At 34.9% G+C, this 17,298-nt stretch overlaps 1 protein-coding gene across 3 annotated transcripts in view; it reads right to left on the bottom strand.

The window, feature by feature from the left end:
- Positions 1-434: 434 nt before the first annotated feature.
- BMP2K (BMP2 inducible kinase) overlaps positions 435-17,298 on the bottom strand; it is a 144,383-nt gene continuing 127,519 nt past the window's right edge. For all 3 annotated transcript variants that reach the window (XM_055111374.2, XM_034958602.3, XM_034958603.3), the window contains one exon: positions 435-6,183. In XM_055111374.2, the coding sequence (XP_054967349.1) occupies positions 4,760-6,183 (1,424 nt within the window). In that variant the 3' untranslated portion in view covers positions 435-4,759. The remainder of the gene's footprint in view (positions 6,184-17,298) is intronic.

The following is a 17,298-nucleotide window of genomic DNA, read 5'->3' on the forward strand; positions in this document are numbered from 1 at the left end:
ATAATTGAGGATTACAATGTTATTTAACCAAATAACCAGTATTAATTCAACCAAAGATGTTATCAGTTTTAAAGATTTTTAAAAATTTATAATGTGGAAGCTGTAAAATAAGTTATTCAGAAGGCACTACACAATATTGTTTTTGCCTTACTGTCATCACTCTTGAGTATCAGTAATTATGACTCACTGAAAAAGTCGTGCTATTAAGTGTTCTTGTGGCAAAAACTCTTAAGTCAAATGGGTTTTCTTACCTAAATTGTAAACTATGAGCTCCTTAAGAATAGGGATCTAATCTTACCAACTTTTCTATTCCACTAGCTGCTACATAATAGGTGCTTAATGTTTGTGGTGTGAATGAAATAACTGAATTTGAATAGAAGTTTACATCCAAAAGTCATAATAAGACAGATAATGAAAAACTCCAAAGTCACTGATTATAAAGAATATGCAATCCATTTGGGATTTATTGCATTTAAAGAAAACAGATTAAAACAGGTATGATAAATACAGTAAGAAAATAAATTTCAAACAAAACAGTGAATCAGGGACAGAATTCAGTCAAAAAGAATAAGCAGTGTAAAGGCAATAAAGTAATAAAATCAGTTAGTGCTTAATTAGATATGGCAGGGGAAAAGGGGTGGGAGGGGGAGACTGAGTCTATCTCATAACTGTTTCCCAGCTATATTTGAGGACTGAAGTTACTTTAGCAAGTATGTTTTGTAACAAGTAGAAATACAATAAAGATGTAAATTTGCTTTATTTAAAGGTTAAAGTTATTTGCTTAGTGGTACATAAAAGGCTTCAGAAAATTCAAGTTTAACAAAAAATGGAAGTGTAATCAAAGAAAGTGCACTTAAAGCTGTTTGCCAGCAATTAAAAAGTAGCTTCTATACAGCTTCTATTAGATGACTTTTCAATCACAAAAAGAGCATAGTCATAAAAACAATTCTTTCAAAAGTAGCACTATAAATTTTAAAATAAAACAAAAATAACCCCAAATCATGATCCTTTGCATTATCATCTACCTTATTCTCTTAGTAGCTTTTGTAAACCCTCACTAGGAGTGAATGTTCTCTTAGATATGATTGTGGTTGCAATTCCATTTTTTTAAAATTCACATTAACTCCACAGTAGAGAGATGTGACATGCATGTGTGTACATATTTTTATCTTAATATATAAAACACCACTGAGTATAAAAGTTCTCAAATAAACTATTCATCATTTATGGTATCTCACAGTAGATATGTCATCTCATTCTCACAGTAGACTGTCAACTCAATAATTGGACCTAAAATAACAAGTTTGCTAAAAAGAAAAAAAAAATGAGAAAAAAGTTTACTGCACATTCTAAATATATTAAAAACAAATGTACCCAAGCTCCTCAAAACTAGTGATATTAATACACTTGTACCTTCTAACAGTGCTTACGTGAAGTACCAAAACCTAAAATAAACCAAGCAGAGTAGCTGACTTGTAAGAAAACTGCTCTGCCTGGTGAACTTCAGCATAGAAGAGTGGGCTCCACCTTAGATTTTCCACCAGCAAGAGGACAACAGTCTATCACTCTTAAACAATAAACAGGGTAAGACTGAAAGATGTGTCTATTTGCAAATCCGGATAATGTCATAACTATACCCAACACGTACACAGGGATTGGGGTAAGGGAAAATAATTACACTCCTGAATAAATGTTCTAGTCAGTTAAATTTTCATCCGGCCTACAACCTTTCCTCCTCCACCTATTATACTTACCATGCAATTTTTGTGTCTTAGCAGATACATTCTTCAATGCCATAAAAAGCTGATCTTTTTAATACTAACATTTTACTGACATGATATTAAAATAAGCAAATGGTCCACTTTTTAAAGGATTATTCAAAATCAAGCATTATTAAAGCTGTTAAGAAACAACTTTGGCCTCAAGATTTTTGCTAGCTTCATAATAATTTACTTCTCTTAGTGATGTTCAAGTATAACAGGTTTAGTTATAACTACATCCTAAAGAAGCACAGGGGACACCCAAATAATATTAGGGAAAAAAAAAAACCCAAATATATATATATATATTTGCTTAGTGGTACATATATATAACCTTTCTTCCTTCCTTAAACCAGAATTGAACCATCCCATAATAGAGCCAAACTTTTATTGAGTGCTGTGTGCCAGGTACTGTGTTAAGCACTTTCACATATCTTGGGAGCTTTATTCTCATAATTCTCACAAGGGAATAACCTGAGCATCAGCTGTGTGGAGTGACCTACACCTTGACCATGATTCTGGGGGATGATGAATGAAAATGCAAAGTATAAATCTATACTCCTTAGGAAAATGCCTCTACTACAACACAAGGTAATCTCTCCATTTCTATCCTATTGAACCCCCAATTGAATCCTGTATCTTTTCTCTGAGCTACAATCTTGAAAGAAGAAAGTCACTGTGCTGTGTTATAAGAATGTAAATATTTTATGCTGTCAGTTGTTTCCTCAGAATTTATAAGTCAAAGGGTCTACATCAGTGTCAGAATCATTTAAAATTATTCAGTGTATTGAAAAGCAAGTAAAACTCTAGGTATTTCATGTTTACATCTGAAGGAGACATTAGTTCATCCTCTACCCCTTTTCTAAATGATGAAACTCATGAGGTCTAGCAGAGACCAAGGACTAATACAATCAAGAAGCATATTGTGTACACCTCAATAGATTTTCATTTAAAAAAAATTGTTTGATACAAACCTACTGTAGTTCATGAATTTACTATGTGTAATCATCAACTCTTCACTTTTAAAAGAAAGTATCACTTGAATCTATTTTGTAAAGTTTTTAAACATCCACTTGAGCATTTGCATTAGCAGTATTAATCAACCTGAGAATCAGAAAAAAAAAAAAAAAAGGTGCAAACATATTTGCCTTTGGCACGAGGACAAGTAATTGGTGCAGTCCAGCTCTAAATAATAATGTAATGCTTGGTCTGCCTCTGCTACATTGTGATTCACATATTGCTTCCCTATCCACAAATCTATATTTGATTTAGCATATAAAAGAAGGGAAAAAGCAATAAAAAGACAAATATGTGGTTTAGTTACATATACTTTGCTTCTTTCCAAGTTCAGAACTGTGAAAATAGGCAAATAGCTTATCCCATTGGGGCACTATAATTAAGAGATTCCTAATAAAATTACTCGTAAAATATACTTTGAGATCGAAGAGAGTTAATTTAAAATATAAAAATCAAAGAGAGTGCCAGTTGATGAGTTTCCACTCCTTTCTGTAAATAGCATTAACTGTTCTAGAAACTTCCAAATGTTAATCTGATAGCGCAGCACAATTATATCTTAAAATAGTCATAGACACAGGAAGCACAGATACTATATTCACATTAATTCACATATGTAATCTCTATCATTAAATGATTTCTATAAAACCTCAAGTTTCTAATTAGGATTTGTGGTGTAAAAAAAAGGCAAATTGGTAGCTGGGTTCTTTTCAGTAAAGACACAATCAACTAGCAGAATTAAGATGCTAGTCCACCTTATATGCATTTTAGGATCTGGTATATTAGTGCAGAGGTACTTGCAGCAGGATGCATGAATCCTGCCTTTATATAAGGCTTTGTGGGTGTCACCGTTCTGTGCACTTTATTAAAACTACTCCACCCCCCAAACCTAATAAAAATAATTGTTGCTTATGACTTGGGGAATATTTGGTGAAGTTGCTAATAAAGTACATTATTAAATGCAACATGATTTCACATTGTAAATGTCTTGAAAATTCAGTTTCCGCTACATATTTTCTTCATAAAATAAAATTTTTATACAACCCTTGTCCTCACTCCAATTTTTCCAATAATTTGCTTTATTAGGGCCATCACAATAAAAGTTTGGGGCAAGAAGCCATGCATAAAGTGTTTCTAAAGTAGTGAATGTTTTCTATTCTGTATCATTTTTTTCTTCTTATAATTTCTTTACAAATGTCAGATATTTCTCTTCATATTTTTGTTCTAGGCTTCCGTGCGATAGTCCATTTTTTAAATTTGTTTTAACTGACAAAAATTATATTTATCATGTATAACATTGTTTTGGAATATGTAAATTGTGGAATAGTTAAATTGAGCTAATTACACATTATTTCATATGCTTATCATTAGATATTCCATTTTAATGGCACTTGTTTTTAAAAATGAAACAGAGTTTTAGGCACAATAGTCAGTTACTTCTGGCTCTGCTTTGTGGAGAAAGGTGTATGGACTGAAATCTCTGCACTCTCCAGATAATAACTTTCTAATGCTTTAAGAGAACTAGATTGTTTTTAACTGTCTGGAAATTAAAAGAGACCTTAAAAAAATTCACAAGTGTAACTAGTGTATGTAGAAATAACCCTAATTTTAGGGATATGCACATAAAAATGACATTCTGATATCAAAAATAACAGTTTCACTGTCCCTTCTCAGTGGCTACACACCTAGAAAGGTGCCATGTGCTTTCACTGGAAGTACCACACTTGCATTTCTGTGTTGTGATGTCAGTAGCAGAAACCCTTAGTTAGAGCTTGCAATTTAGCTCCCTTTTCTCCTGAAGAGGAATCAAGTTACTACCCTGTAGAGATACTTCATTTTTCTATTTGGTTTATTTAGAAATCACCTATTCTGACTGATCTTTAAGAATGAATGATATAAAGAGCTACCAAATTTTCTTTCAAATTCATAAAACTATTCACACTTTTTTGAAACAGGAGTTAATGCCAAGAATCCATCAGAAGTATCTACTGTTTAGAAGGAAATGGAGCAGCACCAAATGGGTCTAATTCGACTGGTTGGGACTGTTGGGACTGATGTGGAGTGATGCTTTGCACCACAAGTTCTGTAAAGGGCACGGCACCAAAATCATCCATTTTCAATACATCTGCACTATGGAATGACCCATGTAGTGAATTTTGTCTTGGCCGCCCTGGCAGGACAGTATTGTGATCAGCACGGATGTCGCTCAGGCCCTGATGTGGAGGGTGCCATGACAGGTCTGGAGAATGGAAGGGCTTGGCACCGAAGGGGTCCAACAGGCTCTCCTCAGGTTGTAAGACATTCCCCCTATCTTTCCCATCAGTCAGTGCAACACTAATGTTCTCCTTGGAGTCTGAGATGGTTAAAAATTCATTGCTACTTTGAGAGTCTCGGCGGCCCACTTTTTTGTGCCTGCGAGCCCTCTCTGGAGTGCGATAGGTAGGCTTCAAAGTCTTCTTTGTGCTAGTTGGCGTGCCATGATGCCGCTTCCCATTACTTTTGGACATATCCTGCTTTGTGCGCCTTTGGCGAGAGGACAGTTTCTGTAAGCTGCGCTGTTTGACTTTTTGCTGCTGGCTCCCCGTTATTTCATCAAAGGGCACAAGCCCAAAAAGGTCCTCATTGCTTTCACTTTTACTTGTTGATGTGAGGAAGGGCTGAAATGGAGTGGAGCCAAATACATCTACACTTTTGGGATAACCAGGGATAGTATGTGCCTCAGGCCCCACCGCATGGCATTCTTGTACATTCACCTTCTTGCTAAAAGGCGCCTTTGTGAATACATCAAATTCCTCCTGCTCCAGTCCTGCAGCAGGAAACCTGTGTTGAGGGAGGTTCTTTTCATTCTTTTCTTGCTGGGGCTGTTGAGCACGCACTGCAAAGAAGGGGACAGCGCCAAATACATCAAACTCCTGTTTGGGAGTCTCCACCGCAACATCAGAGGATAATTGGGCTGAGGTGAGGAGTATTGTATTAAGATCTTGGGTTGGTCCACTGCCAGATCTGTCTCTGTAGACAGAGCTCATGTCACTGTACTTTGCTTTAGCTTGCTCATAATCAGAATCAGAGCTATGTTTCTCCTCTTCTTCCTCATCTTCAGAATCCATGAGGAGAGGCCTATGACCCAGATTTTCTGGTTCAGTATCATCATCATTAAAATCTCCTTGTTCCCCCTGAAGAACTTCTTCATCATCTTGCTCTTCCTCTTCACTGCTCTTAGGAGAAGGGGGATCTGATTCAAAATCACTTTCAGATTCATCATTCCCCTTTTGCACTTGACCCTGTACTGAGGTTTTCTTTCCAGTCCGCTGATCTTTAGATGCTGGACTTGTTTTACCATTCTTGATAGGGTTTGCAGAGCCATTTTCTTGATTTATAGATGAATGTTCAGCTTTCTTTTCAGGAGAACCTGCAAGTTCAAATAAATATTATTACAGCATTCCAATGCATTTCAGAATCCTCTTGCACTAAATGTTAATATGTATTACACATGGCATTACAAATCCCTCATACGAGTTCCCTTAGAGGAAAAAATAATGTTGTCAATTCTTTGTCATTAGACTTAGAGAATGCATTTGACCTCAGGTAGATAGTTAAGTCTTAATGTAGACAGACTTATTCATATCTGGACCCTACACCCTGCCTCATCGTACTCTCACTGACAGCCAAATTTTATTTATAGCACACAGAATGTAGTAGACTAGCAAATTTTCTTCACCCCACCACCAAAATAACATTATTCTGCTAATTCTGAAAGCTCAGATTTCACATTCACCAAATACCTCCTGCTTATATTTCAACTCTTGTAAAGTTTTCCCATAGAGATCAACAAGCATGAACAGCCTGCCTGCTCAGTTACATATTTGTTTCACTATTTTTTTTAAATCAGCATTGTATTTTTTATAAACCACTATCTTTTGAATTGAGTTAGCATGAATGGCCTCATCAAAGCTAAGGACCAGATACTAAATGGAGACTGTACCAAGAACATCTGCCTTCTCTAGATGATATGACTTCCTTTAATTATAATATCTATACATTACATTAAAAAAGCGAGATGCCTTTAAAAACAAATCTAAACCATCTGGAGATGTTTTTAGCTCAGAATCCATTCAGTCACTTCATTTTCTGAGTTCATTCAACGAAAGAAATATAGGGCACTTTGCTATACACTGATTATACATTGGTGAGTAAAAGAAACATAGTTTCTGCTTTCAGGGGTTTACAGTCAGAGGTTGTAAGTAAACATAAATTGTGACTAGTGCTCTGAAATAAAGGAGAGCAGGGAAATGGGCGCATAAACCTACTTTGGACAGTGGTGAAGACCTCCCTAAGGAGATGACAGTTAGGACTGAACAATGAGAAGGAGCCCAGCCATGCAAAGGATAAGCTGGAAGCAGCTTCCAATAAAAGCAATGGCATATATAAAGACATATTTAAGGGGCTGAAAATAGGCTATTGTGGCTGGAATATAGTGAGCAAGGGAGGATCAGGTACAAGATGAGGTAAGGAAGACTGGAAAAGGCCAGACTGTGAAGGTCCTTTAAGGCCATGATAAGCAGTGTATATTTCATTATACACCTAATTCAAAATTCCGTGTATAATGGAAAGCTATTATTAAAATAGGTGTCATGATTAGGTTTACATTAAAAAAAAAAGACTGCTCTATAGAAAAACACTAAGGGGGCTGGGTGCGGTGGCTCACCCCTGTAATCCCAGCACTTTGGGAGGCCAAGGCGGGTGGATCACGAGGTCAGGAGTTTGAGACCAGCCTGGCCAACATGGTGAAACCCCATCTCTACTAAAAATAGAAAAATTAGCCAGGCATGTTGGCAGGTGCCAGCTGAGCCAGGAGAATCACTTGAAACTGGAAGACAGAGGTTGCAGTGAGCCAAGATCGCACCACTGCACTCCAGTCTGGGCGAAAGAGCGAAACTCTGTCTCAAAAAAAAAAAAAAAAAAAAAAAAAAGACTAAGGGAAGGTAAGAAGGGGAGTTCAGGCAAAAGGAAATTATAGTAATGCAAGTTAGAGATTTTGGTGGCCTAGATGACATGACAGTGGTGGCAGGGTGGGTCAAAGTAGAAAAAATAGAGATTGAAAACTCTTGGTGGATGGTAGCACCATTAACAGAAAGAAAAGAATGAGTGGCGTGATAGAAACCCATTTACCCTGTTGTGATTATTATGCACTGTATACCTGTATCAACATATCTCATGTACCCCATAAATGTATTTACCTACTATGTACCCACACACAAATTTTAATGAGCATAATTTTTTAAAAAATGAATAAGTTGGAAAGTGAAGAGGAGTACTAAAAATTTTGTTTGGAGACATTAAGCTTGACATATGTGTGAGACAACATTTAAGTGTACAGCAGTTAGGTATCTGTGATTTGAAACCAATGGTTAGTTTTCGGCTGAAGAAAATAGATTTGGGAGTTATCACCATGCAGTTGGTATGCAGAGAGAGCCACAAGACTAAAGTGCATACCTCGGAAGAAAACATAGAAGAAAAGAAGATCCAAAACTGAGCCCTCAGTATAAAACATTCAGAAGTCAGCAGAGGAAGATGAACATGCAAAACAAACTACAAAGTTACAGCCAGAGAGGAGGAAGAAAACAGCTGAGTGCAATGTCACAGAAATGGAGAGAGAAGAATGTTTGAGGGAGGTAACAGACAACTGAGCTGGATGGTGCAAAGAGGTCCAGTAAACTAAGGACATAAAATGGCCACTGGATCTGGTCATCTTGTATAGTTTGTTGGCAATGTTGACATGAGTAGTGGTGCTAAAGAATGTGTGGGAGACAAGTATGTGAGGAATACCACCAGGTTATACTTAATTGCAAATATAATCTTCTGCCAGTTCCTTAAAAACAGCCAAGAGCTACATGCTGTATTTGTTATCCTTCCAGATTAAAAGGAAATCAAATGCAGATTCTCAAGTTTGACTTCTTCCCTACACAGCGTATTTATGATATTAAAAACAAAGTTAATTTTAGTGAATTTATTTTCTTGAATTTTTATTCAAAAGCAAAATATGGAAAGAGGGGAAAAATAAAAATAAAATATGTACGGTTCCAGAAGATTTCCCATCATCCCTGACTGTGAAACGTTTAACGTATTACTCCTCGAGCTGCATACCCACCCACAGCCACAACATTCACACCTCACGCCTGCTCACGGACACCTCCAAGTAACATTCCAATGTTGCCCAAAGTGTATTCTGCAGAGGCTATTTCCCTAACAAGAACCAAGCCAAACAGTTCTGTGGTCTCAAGCAAACAAGTCTACGAAATGGTGCACTCTGCATTCTGCCTCCACTCCTACTCACCTGGAGTATGCTCATTAAAGGTGCTAATGAGTCCTACACAAAAGAATCTAATTTTATGAACCCTAGGATTTCCCAAATTGTCTTCACTACCCTTTTATTTACATGTAATGCCTGTTAACCTTTAAAACCAACTATGCAAAAGTACTTTGGGGAAATGCTGCTATACAACTTATCTTGAAATTTTCCATTTCTAGTTGTGTTCCTGAAGGTCTTCTGGAACATTTAACGTAGGACAGATAATTCATCTTGGAGAGTGTCACTTGGAAGTGAATTTAAATTCACCTTCTTTTTAAAATTATTACATTGTACTCCCTAGTCTTCTTAAAATTTACTGTTTTCATTATTCAACTGGCTACCATTACTTTTCAGAAGACATCTGTCACTTCATACTTCTCATTCTGTTGGCCCTTTGTCCATTTATCAAAGCTGTATTAATAGAAATACACATTTATAATTGTCAGTGTGGGTATAAATCTGTGGGTTTTTAACTTACTATTTTTAATGCATCTTTTCAGGTATCAACAGTCCATTATTTATTCTGATAGAAATATGATAAAATATTCCATATATAACTGTTCACTATTTAGCAATAGAATATTTAGGTTGTTTCTAGTTTTTCGGCAGTTTAGATACAACCATGATTCATGCACTTTTTCCTTCAGGGAGTAAAAAGGAAACCCTCCTTTTTTAGTATCAATTTCACTTTATTTATATACTATGATTCCCTCCTCATGGGTAATTAACACAGCTACTAAAGCTAACCCAATAATAATCCTGACAAGGTCACCACTATTCCACTTTCTTTATACACAAAATGGGATAACACATTTTATATCATAGAGCTATTGTGAAGAAAGGACTTAGAACGGTGCCTGACACATAGTAAGCACTCTACCATCATCATGTCCTGGGAATGGCCAAATTCAATTATTTTATCCATCATACCCAACAAGCTTCTAGTAACTTTTCTGGGCCCAGTGGTTGCAGGTGAATATAAATGAGGGAGAAGTGTAGGGAGAAGCAAGTCTATGGCTAATTCAAGAGGAGCTGAGATCCACTTCAGAATTGACCAGAAGTAAGTAGACCAACAAATGTATATCCACACAGCATAAGGGTACATTTTAGATCCTGGAAATTCTATTTTTGATTTTTAGACAGCTATATTTGAGAACACAGTATAAGAAATGGAAACACACTTTCAAAAAGAGCAAGAAAATACACAATCATCTATACCACCTTTGTGCTTTCAGATTACATCTGCAAATAGTACGGGCAACTGGGGAAATTTTCTGTTGGTGTAGATAGACTGGTTTTACTTATTTTGCCCCCCTACATAAAACTAAAATAACAATCAAAAATATTTATCCAAATTCCTGTTTTCTCCCATATTCTTGCAAACCACACTGACATTGTTTAAATATTTCACTCTACACTTTTACTGCTGTTATAAACTCATAAAAAGTAAAGAACAGTAATGAGGCTCTCTGAAAGCATACTAAGAGAAACTATTAATCCTTTTATCTCTCCAGTACCTCCTGCTGAGGAAAAGTTAGGTTCCAGGCTGCAAGTTACCACAATCCAAGGTAAGTTTCTGCAGTAGCAGTGATCTACTTAATCATCTATTCATTATGAAACTACAGAAGAGCTGGGAAAGAAAGGTGAATTACACAAAAATAAAAAGTATTTCAGTATATTCTAAGGCTTTCAGTCCTATTCCATAGACATAAAAGACTGTCAGAATAAGTATTTTAAGTTATAAAGTTGGTTATAACTATACAATGCACAGCACTTTAGAATGTGACCTCTAGCTAAGAATGCCATAAACCTTCATACTCCATTTCTTTGCCTAAACATATTCCTATAATTAAAAAAAATTTTTTTTCAGATATTCCCACTATTTGTGTCTGGGGCCAGATTCCCACTAGTTGTTAGATTAAATAATACACATTTGATTTACTATGAAATTTAATCAGGATTATTTCACTGCTAAAGTTAATTTCCCAAAAGTATAAGCCTAAATATGTTGCTTTATAATTCAATATACCCTAAATCCTAATAATCCCCATATTTACTGAGATCTGTATTATTAGCATAAAAATAGCTGTTCTTCAAGTAGGTGGGAGACGGGGGTATAATATTTAGAATAAGCACTAACAACATGTATTTACAGCATTAAAAACTGTGTAGATGGTGCACAGAATCATAACTCATTTACATTATTTTAGTATACTGTGAAATTTCATATATTCACCCACTGTTTTTATTTTTGGCTCTAAGTAATGTATTTCTTCTTTTTCTTTAACTAAATATGGTAGAATGATATTTTGATGGTTTCTAGTCAAGATATTCTTTATTTCTGTTTTTGTGCTTTGGAACTACGAACTAAAAATTTTAGCTTTTTTATTATCTTAGGAAGTTGCATGTTAATTACTGACACTAAGCAAGTTTACTAATTATGCAGTGATTTAGTAAATAAATGCCGTGCAAAAATCTATATGATCAACCAATATCTGTAAACAAAACTTAATGAAAGGGTTAATCAATTAATTGAGAGCTATTATTTCAAATGCTGTTCCCCAACTAAGAATGAACCAATAGATTAGTCAAAACATAATACTAAGTAGATTTTTAGTGAAAAAAAAATCAAAATAGGAATACATTCATATATTCCACATATTTATACAAAAATATAGAATTAAATTTTCTTTAGGTAGCTTTGGTACAGAGTTACTAAGAATGTTTTTTCCTACTTTCAAACCAAGACCAAATTTTCAAAGATTCATTATTGTAGATGGAATTATAACTATCTTATTTTCAGAGCCTAGTTAAAATAATAAAATCATAGACTTTCACAATATATAATAATTATGCTCTTATTGAGCCATAATTAATAATTAAGCCATTTCAAGTAGAACTTAAATGAAGGTATACATCTACTTAACAAAAGAACTTGGAACAGAATACAAATCTCAACATCAAATGCAGTGCTCTTTCAATTCTTTACTTCTGCTGAATTCTACTATCTGAAAATGAGAGCAAATCCTCATCTTTTGAGGTTGAGTCTGATTGCTGGAAACTGCCAAAATTCATTCAGAGCTAAATTCTGAGAATAAGGTGAGTGACTAAGACAATGCAGATCTGGGCAATTTATTAAGAACAGCAATGATAGGTTATAAAGTTTTAAATTCTCTTGTGTGGCTTGTAAACAGTCTCTCAGGAAAATTACAAGTATTGCAAAAAATGTCTGAGCAATGAAGTACCACTGAAATAAGTGTCAAGAGGACACAAATGGTACTTGAATCAGAAATGAATCAGAGGGAATAGGAACTAATATCCTGAAGCACAGTGCCAAGGGTTTTTCATATATTACCTCTTATCTCCCTACTATTAGGCCCCCACAACATTTTAGGGCAAAAAATGCTCTGTAAGGTTTACTATGATCTTTCTTAGAACTTTTTTCTCTTCAATCTTATTAACCACATTTTCAGAAACTTTGTTTTCCATGTTAGTTCACTGGCATGACTTCCTATCGTTTCAAAGACATGCATTGTTAACACTCAAAACTCAGTCCTTGGCTTTCTCTTATCTCTTTGCACTTTTTCCTTTTGATGGCTTTAATACTCTTTCATAACTCCAATTATATTTTCAAAGCATAAGAAAGGATTCTGAGAGATTTAGTCCAACATCTTTTTATGCATAAGAAATCTGAGACCTGCCTAAATTTAAGGCTATATATCAAAGCCATAATAACTTCTCTGCTGACACTGGCTTAAAACTCTCATCTGTAAATTCTACAATTAAACTACCAGTAGAATATTATCACCAGCAAAAATTCAACAGTTTATCACCAACACACTACAAAATACAATCATGGACCTGTCTTGCATTTATTTTGCATCATCATTAAAAAACCATGCCCCAAAAATAAAAGCCACGAACAGGATGAAGACTCTTTTGTTGAACCTGTATGATGAGTACCCTGTATTAAAATTTTTTTTTAATATTCTATAGGGTTAAGTTCTAGAAACACTATTAAGGCTTAATCAACAAACAAAAGAATACTCAACTTTACAAAATCCATGAGAGATAAACATCCAAATAAGCCTAAGTTTTCTCATCTAGAAAATAGAGACAATAATAGAACTTACCTGATAGGGATGATGTTAACATAATTCATTTTATTTAGTGAATGTTCACTAAATATTGGGTGGGGGTGTGTGTTAGATTACTAATGTGTATTTTGATAATGAATTCATTCAGCAAGGTATTGTATGGCATACAAAGAAGAATAAGACAATACCAGACTTCAAGAAGCTTACTTACTTAAAAAGTTGTGAAATAATTATGTACATTTATGCATGCAGAAACATGCTAATCTGACTCTAGTGATCTGGAAAATGAGTGACCAAGGTAATAACAATAGGATAATTTTGAAAAACAAGCTTATAGTCACCAAATAAATACAAGAACATGAATTTGCCCATTCTGTGCTTATGAGTCTTCGTAAAAGGCTATGTTTAGGCCTTTTATGAAGGTGTTAAAATTTGATAATGAATTCATTCAGCAAGGTATTGTATGGCATACAATACAATACAATACAATACCTTGGTGGCAAAATTTCAGACATCATAGCCTTGCACAGTCCAAACAAGGATTCTAAACTCAAAAGTTAAAATTTGTAGTCAATGCCTAAAACAACATTTCTTAGGCTACATTTTCATATATTTGTTATAGCATTTTTTAAACAAATACCTCATAAAAAGAATGAGATCCTAGTTAATGCCACACTATTTTAAACAAATATTGCAATATATTATTAAATAAATAAACCTTTATAAACTATACCAAAAAATTCAAAATATTTAGAAAATATCCAATATGAAGAGAGAAGCATGTTTGCATCATACTATGCATATTACCGCTCTTCCAGAATCAGGTTTCCCTCTTTTCCTTTTAGAGGGCAGTTGTTCTTTTAGTCATAAAACAGGTGGTACATTTTTAATCATATAAGAAGCTTCCAGTGTCAGGAAAATTTTGTTTTGATGTTCTTTTCTTACCTATCAGATTATAGAAGATAAATGGCTTGAAACTTCTATTGTAATTACATGCCTTCTGTTGTCTCATCATTGAGGGTGTACGGGAGGGGCTATAAGACTTCAAAGTTCACTTTGAATTGGCAGCATACTGCCTGCCATCATCTCCCAGCAATTTACCATGTTAGTCACAAGGATTAGTGGATTAGGAGAAGGTTTTACTAAAATCTGTACTGCTTCTCAGAAGGCAGGCCAAGTGACAGGGTTTGAGTATAAGAAGAGAATCCTAATAGTTGTGAATAGTATTTCCCAGCCAGATGAAAAATGCCATAAAACTGACATTTCCATTATGTTCTCATATTAATATAAATTTTTCTTTAAAATAGGTTAATGTTTTGTTTTGCTATTTACAGAATAGGGTTTAGAATGAGACAAAGCCAGATTCCTACTTATAAACTATGTAAGCTTAAGCAAGTCAGTGAACCTTTCTGAGCCTCACTTTCTACTCTATGTATACAGTGGAATTCAGTATATCGTAACTATTATTGCTAACATCCTGAAGTTCTTCAAGAATCATACACTAGAATCTAAAATAAACAATACACCTCATTGTAGCTTATAAAATGGCCCAGCATTTGGACTGACAATCTGTAAATGTTATGTTCCAACAAGTATTTGCTCTATGTAAGGTAATGTTTCCCAATCCTAAACTCAATTTAACTTCCTATTAGATAATAAAGCCCACGAGGTGGGTCTAGGGTCTTTGGGAGCATTGAGGAAGTTCACCAAACCTAATTAAAAATTAAATGCAATATAAGAAATCTAAAACTTCAGTGACCTAATTAATATGGCCTACATGTCACTAAAACTCTTCAAATACAATTTTAGAATTTCATGAAAACTACGTTTTAGAAGTTGTAGGTGTTTATTAAAATGGGGTGGTCCACACTACATTATATAATTCACAGAGCCACCTATCCTATGTTGGTATGCAAACTAACTGTACAACAGTGCCCTGGGGAGAAGAAAGGGAATGTGGGTTTCAGGAAAGGGAATGAATACCATGCTTTAAATATGATTTTTATGAGTATACTGTAGTCAACACTGGTAGTTAATCCTTTAGTGAAAATAGGAATGGCACCATCTTAAACAGATACTGGTAGTGGAAATCCTCACAAACAGTTCTACATTTTAAAGGTTTCATTCAGCAGTTAAGAGAAAACTAGCATAACTCATTTAATCCTTTCAATTTTCTTATCAAGTAGCCAGTATTATCTCCAATTTAAGATAAATTTTACAAGAAGTTTGGGCTGGGCACAATGGCTCTTGCCTGTAATCCCAGCACTTTGGGAGGCTGAGGTAAAAGGCTTTCTTGAGACCAGGAATTAGAGACAAGCCTAGGCAACATAGTAAGACCTAGTCTCTACAAAAAATAAAATAAAATTAAATTAAAAAGTAGCTGAGAATGGTGGTACACCACCTATAGTCCCAGCTACTTGGGAGGCTGAGGGAGGAGGACTGCTTGAGCCCAAGAGGTCCAGGCTGTAGTAAGCCTACGATCACACCACTGCACTCCAGCCTGGGCAACAGAGCAAGACTCTCATCTCAAAAAAGGAAAACAAGTTTGCCAATACTCAATATCAAATGGTTAATCTGTGATAGAACTAAGACTTTTAACTCAGGGTTTTATAATTCCAAAGTCAATGGTCTTTCTGATAAACCACACTACTAACATCAGTTTTATAACCTGCCATAAAAGGCAAATATAATTCATGATAATTAAAATATCAACTTGTGGAATAAAACATAACATTTGCATACAGCAAACAGATTATTGATACAATTATTTGATTTTTGCATAAATGGATCATTATAAATTTAACTTTCCCAGAAATCAATGTTTAAAATTAAGAAGAGAAAAAACTAGACTTGATTCATTTTAAGACATAGTCTACCTAAATGTTATATTCAGCTAATCTTTCTAAAAGTCTGGAAATGATATCATAAACTAAGGCAACAAATAAATCAGAAAGATCATTGTTTGTGGCCAAAGTAAGGTAGGCCAGCTGACTGAACCAGACTGTGAATACATGAATTACCCTTAATTTCCTATCACAAACCTATTTACAGCTATTCCCAGTCTCAAGGAGAAAAATTTTTATGTCTTGTTAGACTCTCATTTTTCCATCTGTGCTACTGACTTTATCTCTCCAGAATACTTTTTATTCCTTCTCCTTCCTTCACTTTCAATCTTTCTATATACAGTTGAGCCTTGAACAATGAGGGCATTAGAGGTATCAACCTCCGACACAGTCAAAAATCCATGTGTAACTTTTAACTCCTCAAAAACTTAACTGCTGATAGCCTACTGTTAACCAGAAGCCTTGCTGATAACATAGTCAACTAATAACATATTTTGAATGTTATATTATACACTGTATTCTTAAAGAGAAAACAAAACGTCAATAATAAGATATTTACTACTAATTAAGTGAAAGTAGATCATCATAAAGGTCCTCATCCTCATCGTCTTCACATTGAGTAGGCTGAGGAGCAAAGAAGAGGGGTTGTTCTTGCTGTCTTAGGGATAGCAGAGGCGAAAGAAAATTAGTGTATAAAGGAATCCACACAGTTCAAACCCGTGTTGTTCAAGGATTGACTGTATATATCAACACTCACTCTCACATCATATAATTTTCTTGTCTTGCCCATATAAAATCTAAATTCTTCCCTTAATCCTTACCTACCTACCTTTCTCTGTTCTCAGCACAGCTGGACTCTTGGAAAGAATAATCCGTTGCTAATATCTCAACTTCTTCAACTCTCATTCACTTCTCAAATCCACTGCAATCAGGATTCCAACCGTATTATTCTTGCCAAGATAAAATAATTACTAAATGCTAAATCTAATGGACTATTTCCAGTCACTCTAACCCTGTAACCCTGTGGACATTTCAAAAGATATGCTCAATCCTTTGGGAAAAAAAAAAATTCTTTCTTCAGCCCTCCTGTACTTCTCCTGTTTCTATGGTCCTTCTTTCTCTATCCCTTTTCTTATCTCCTTTGTCTTGCCTCTTCACTGTTAGAATTAACCTGAATTTTCTTCTTCTTCTCATCCCTCTTCTAGTCTCTTCTAACTGGCATGAACTACCACTTT

Source organism: Pan paniscus, chromosome 3 (genome assembly GCF_029289425.2).
Source record: "Pan paniscus chromosome 3, NHGRI_mPanPan1-v2.0_pri, whole genome shotgun sequence".
Taxonomy (NCBI): Eukaryota; Metazoa; Chordata; class Mammalia; order Primates; family Hominidae; genus Pan; species Pan paniscus.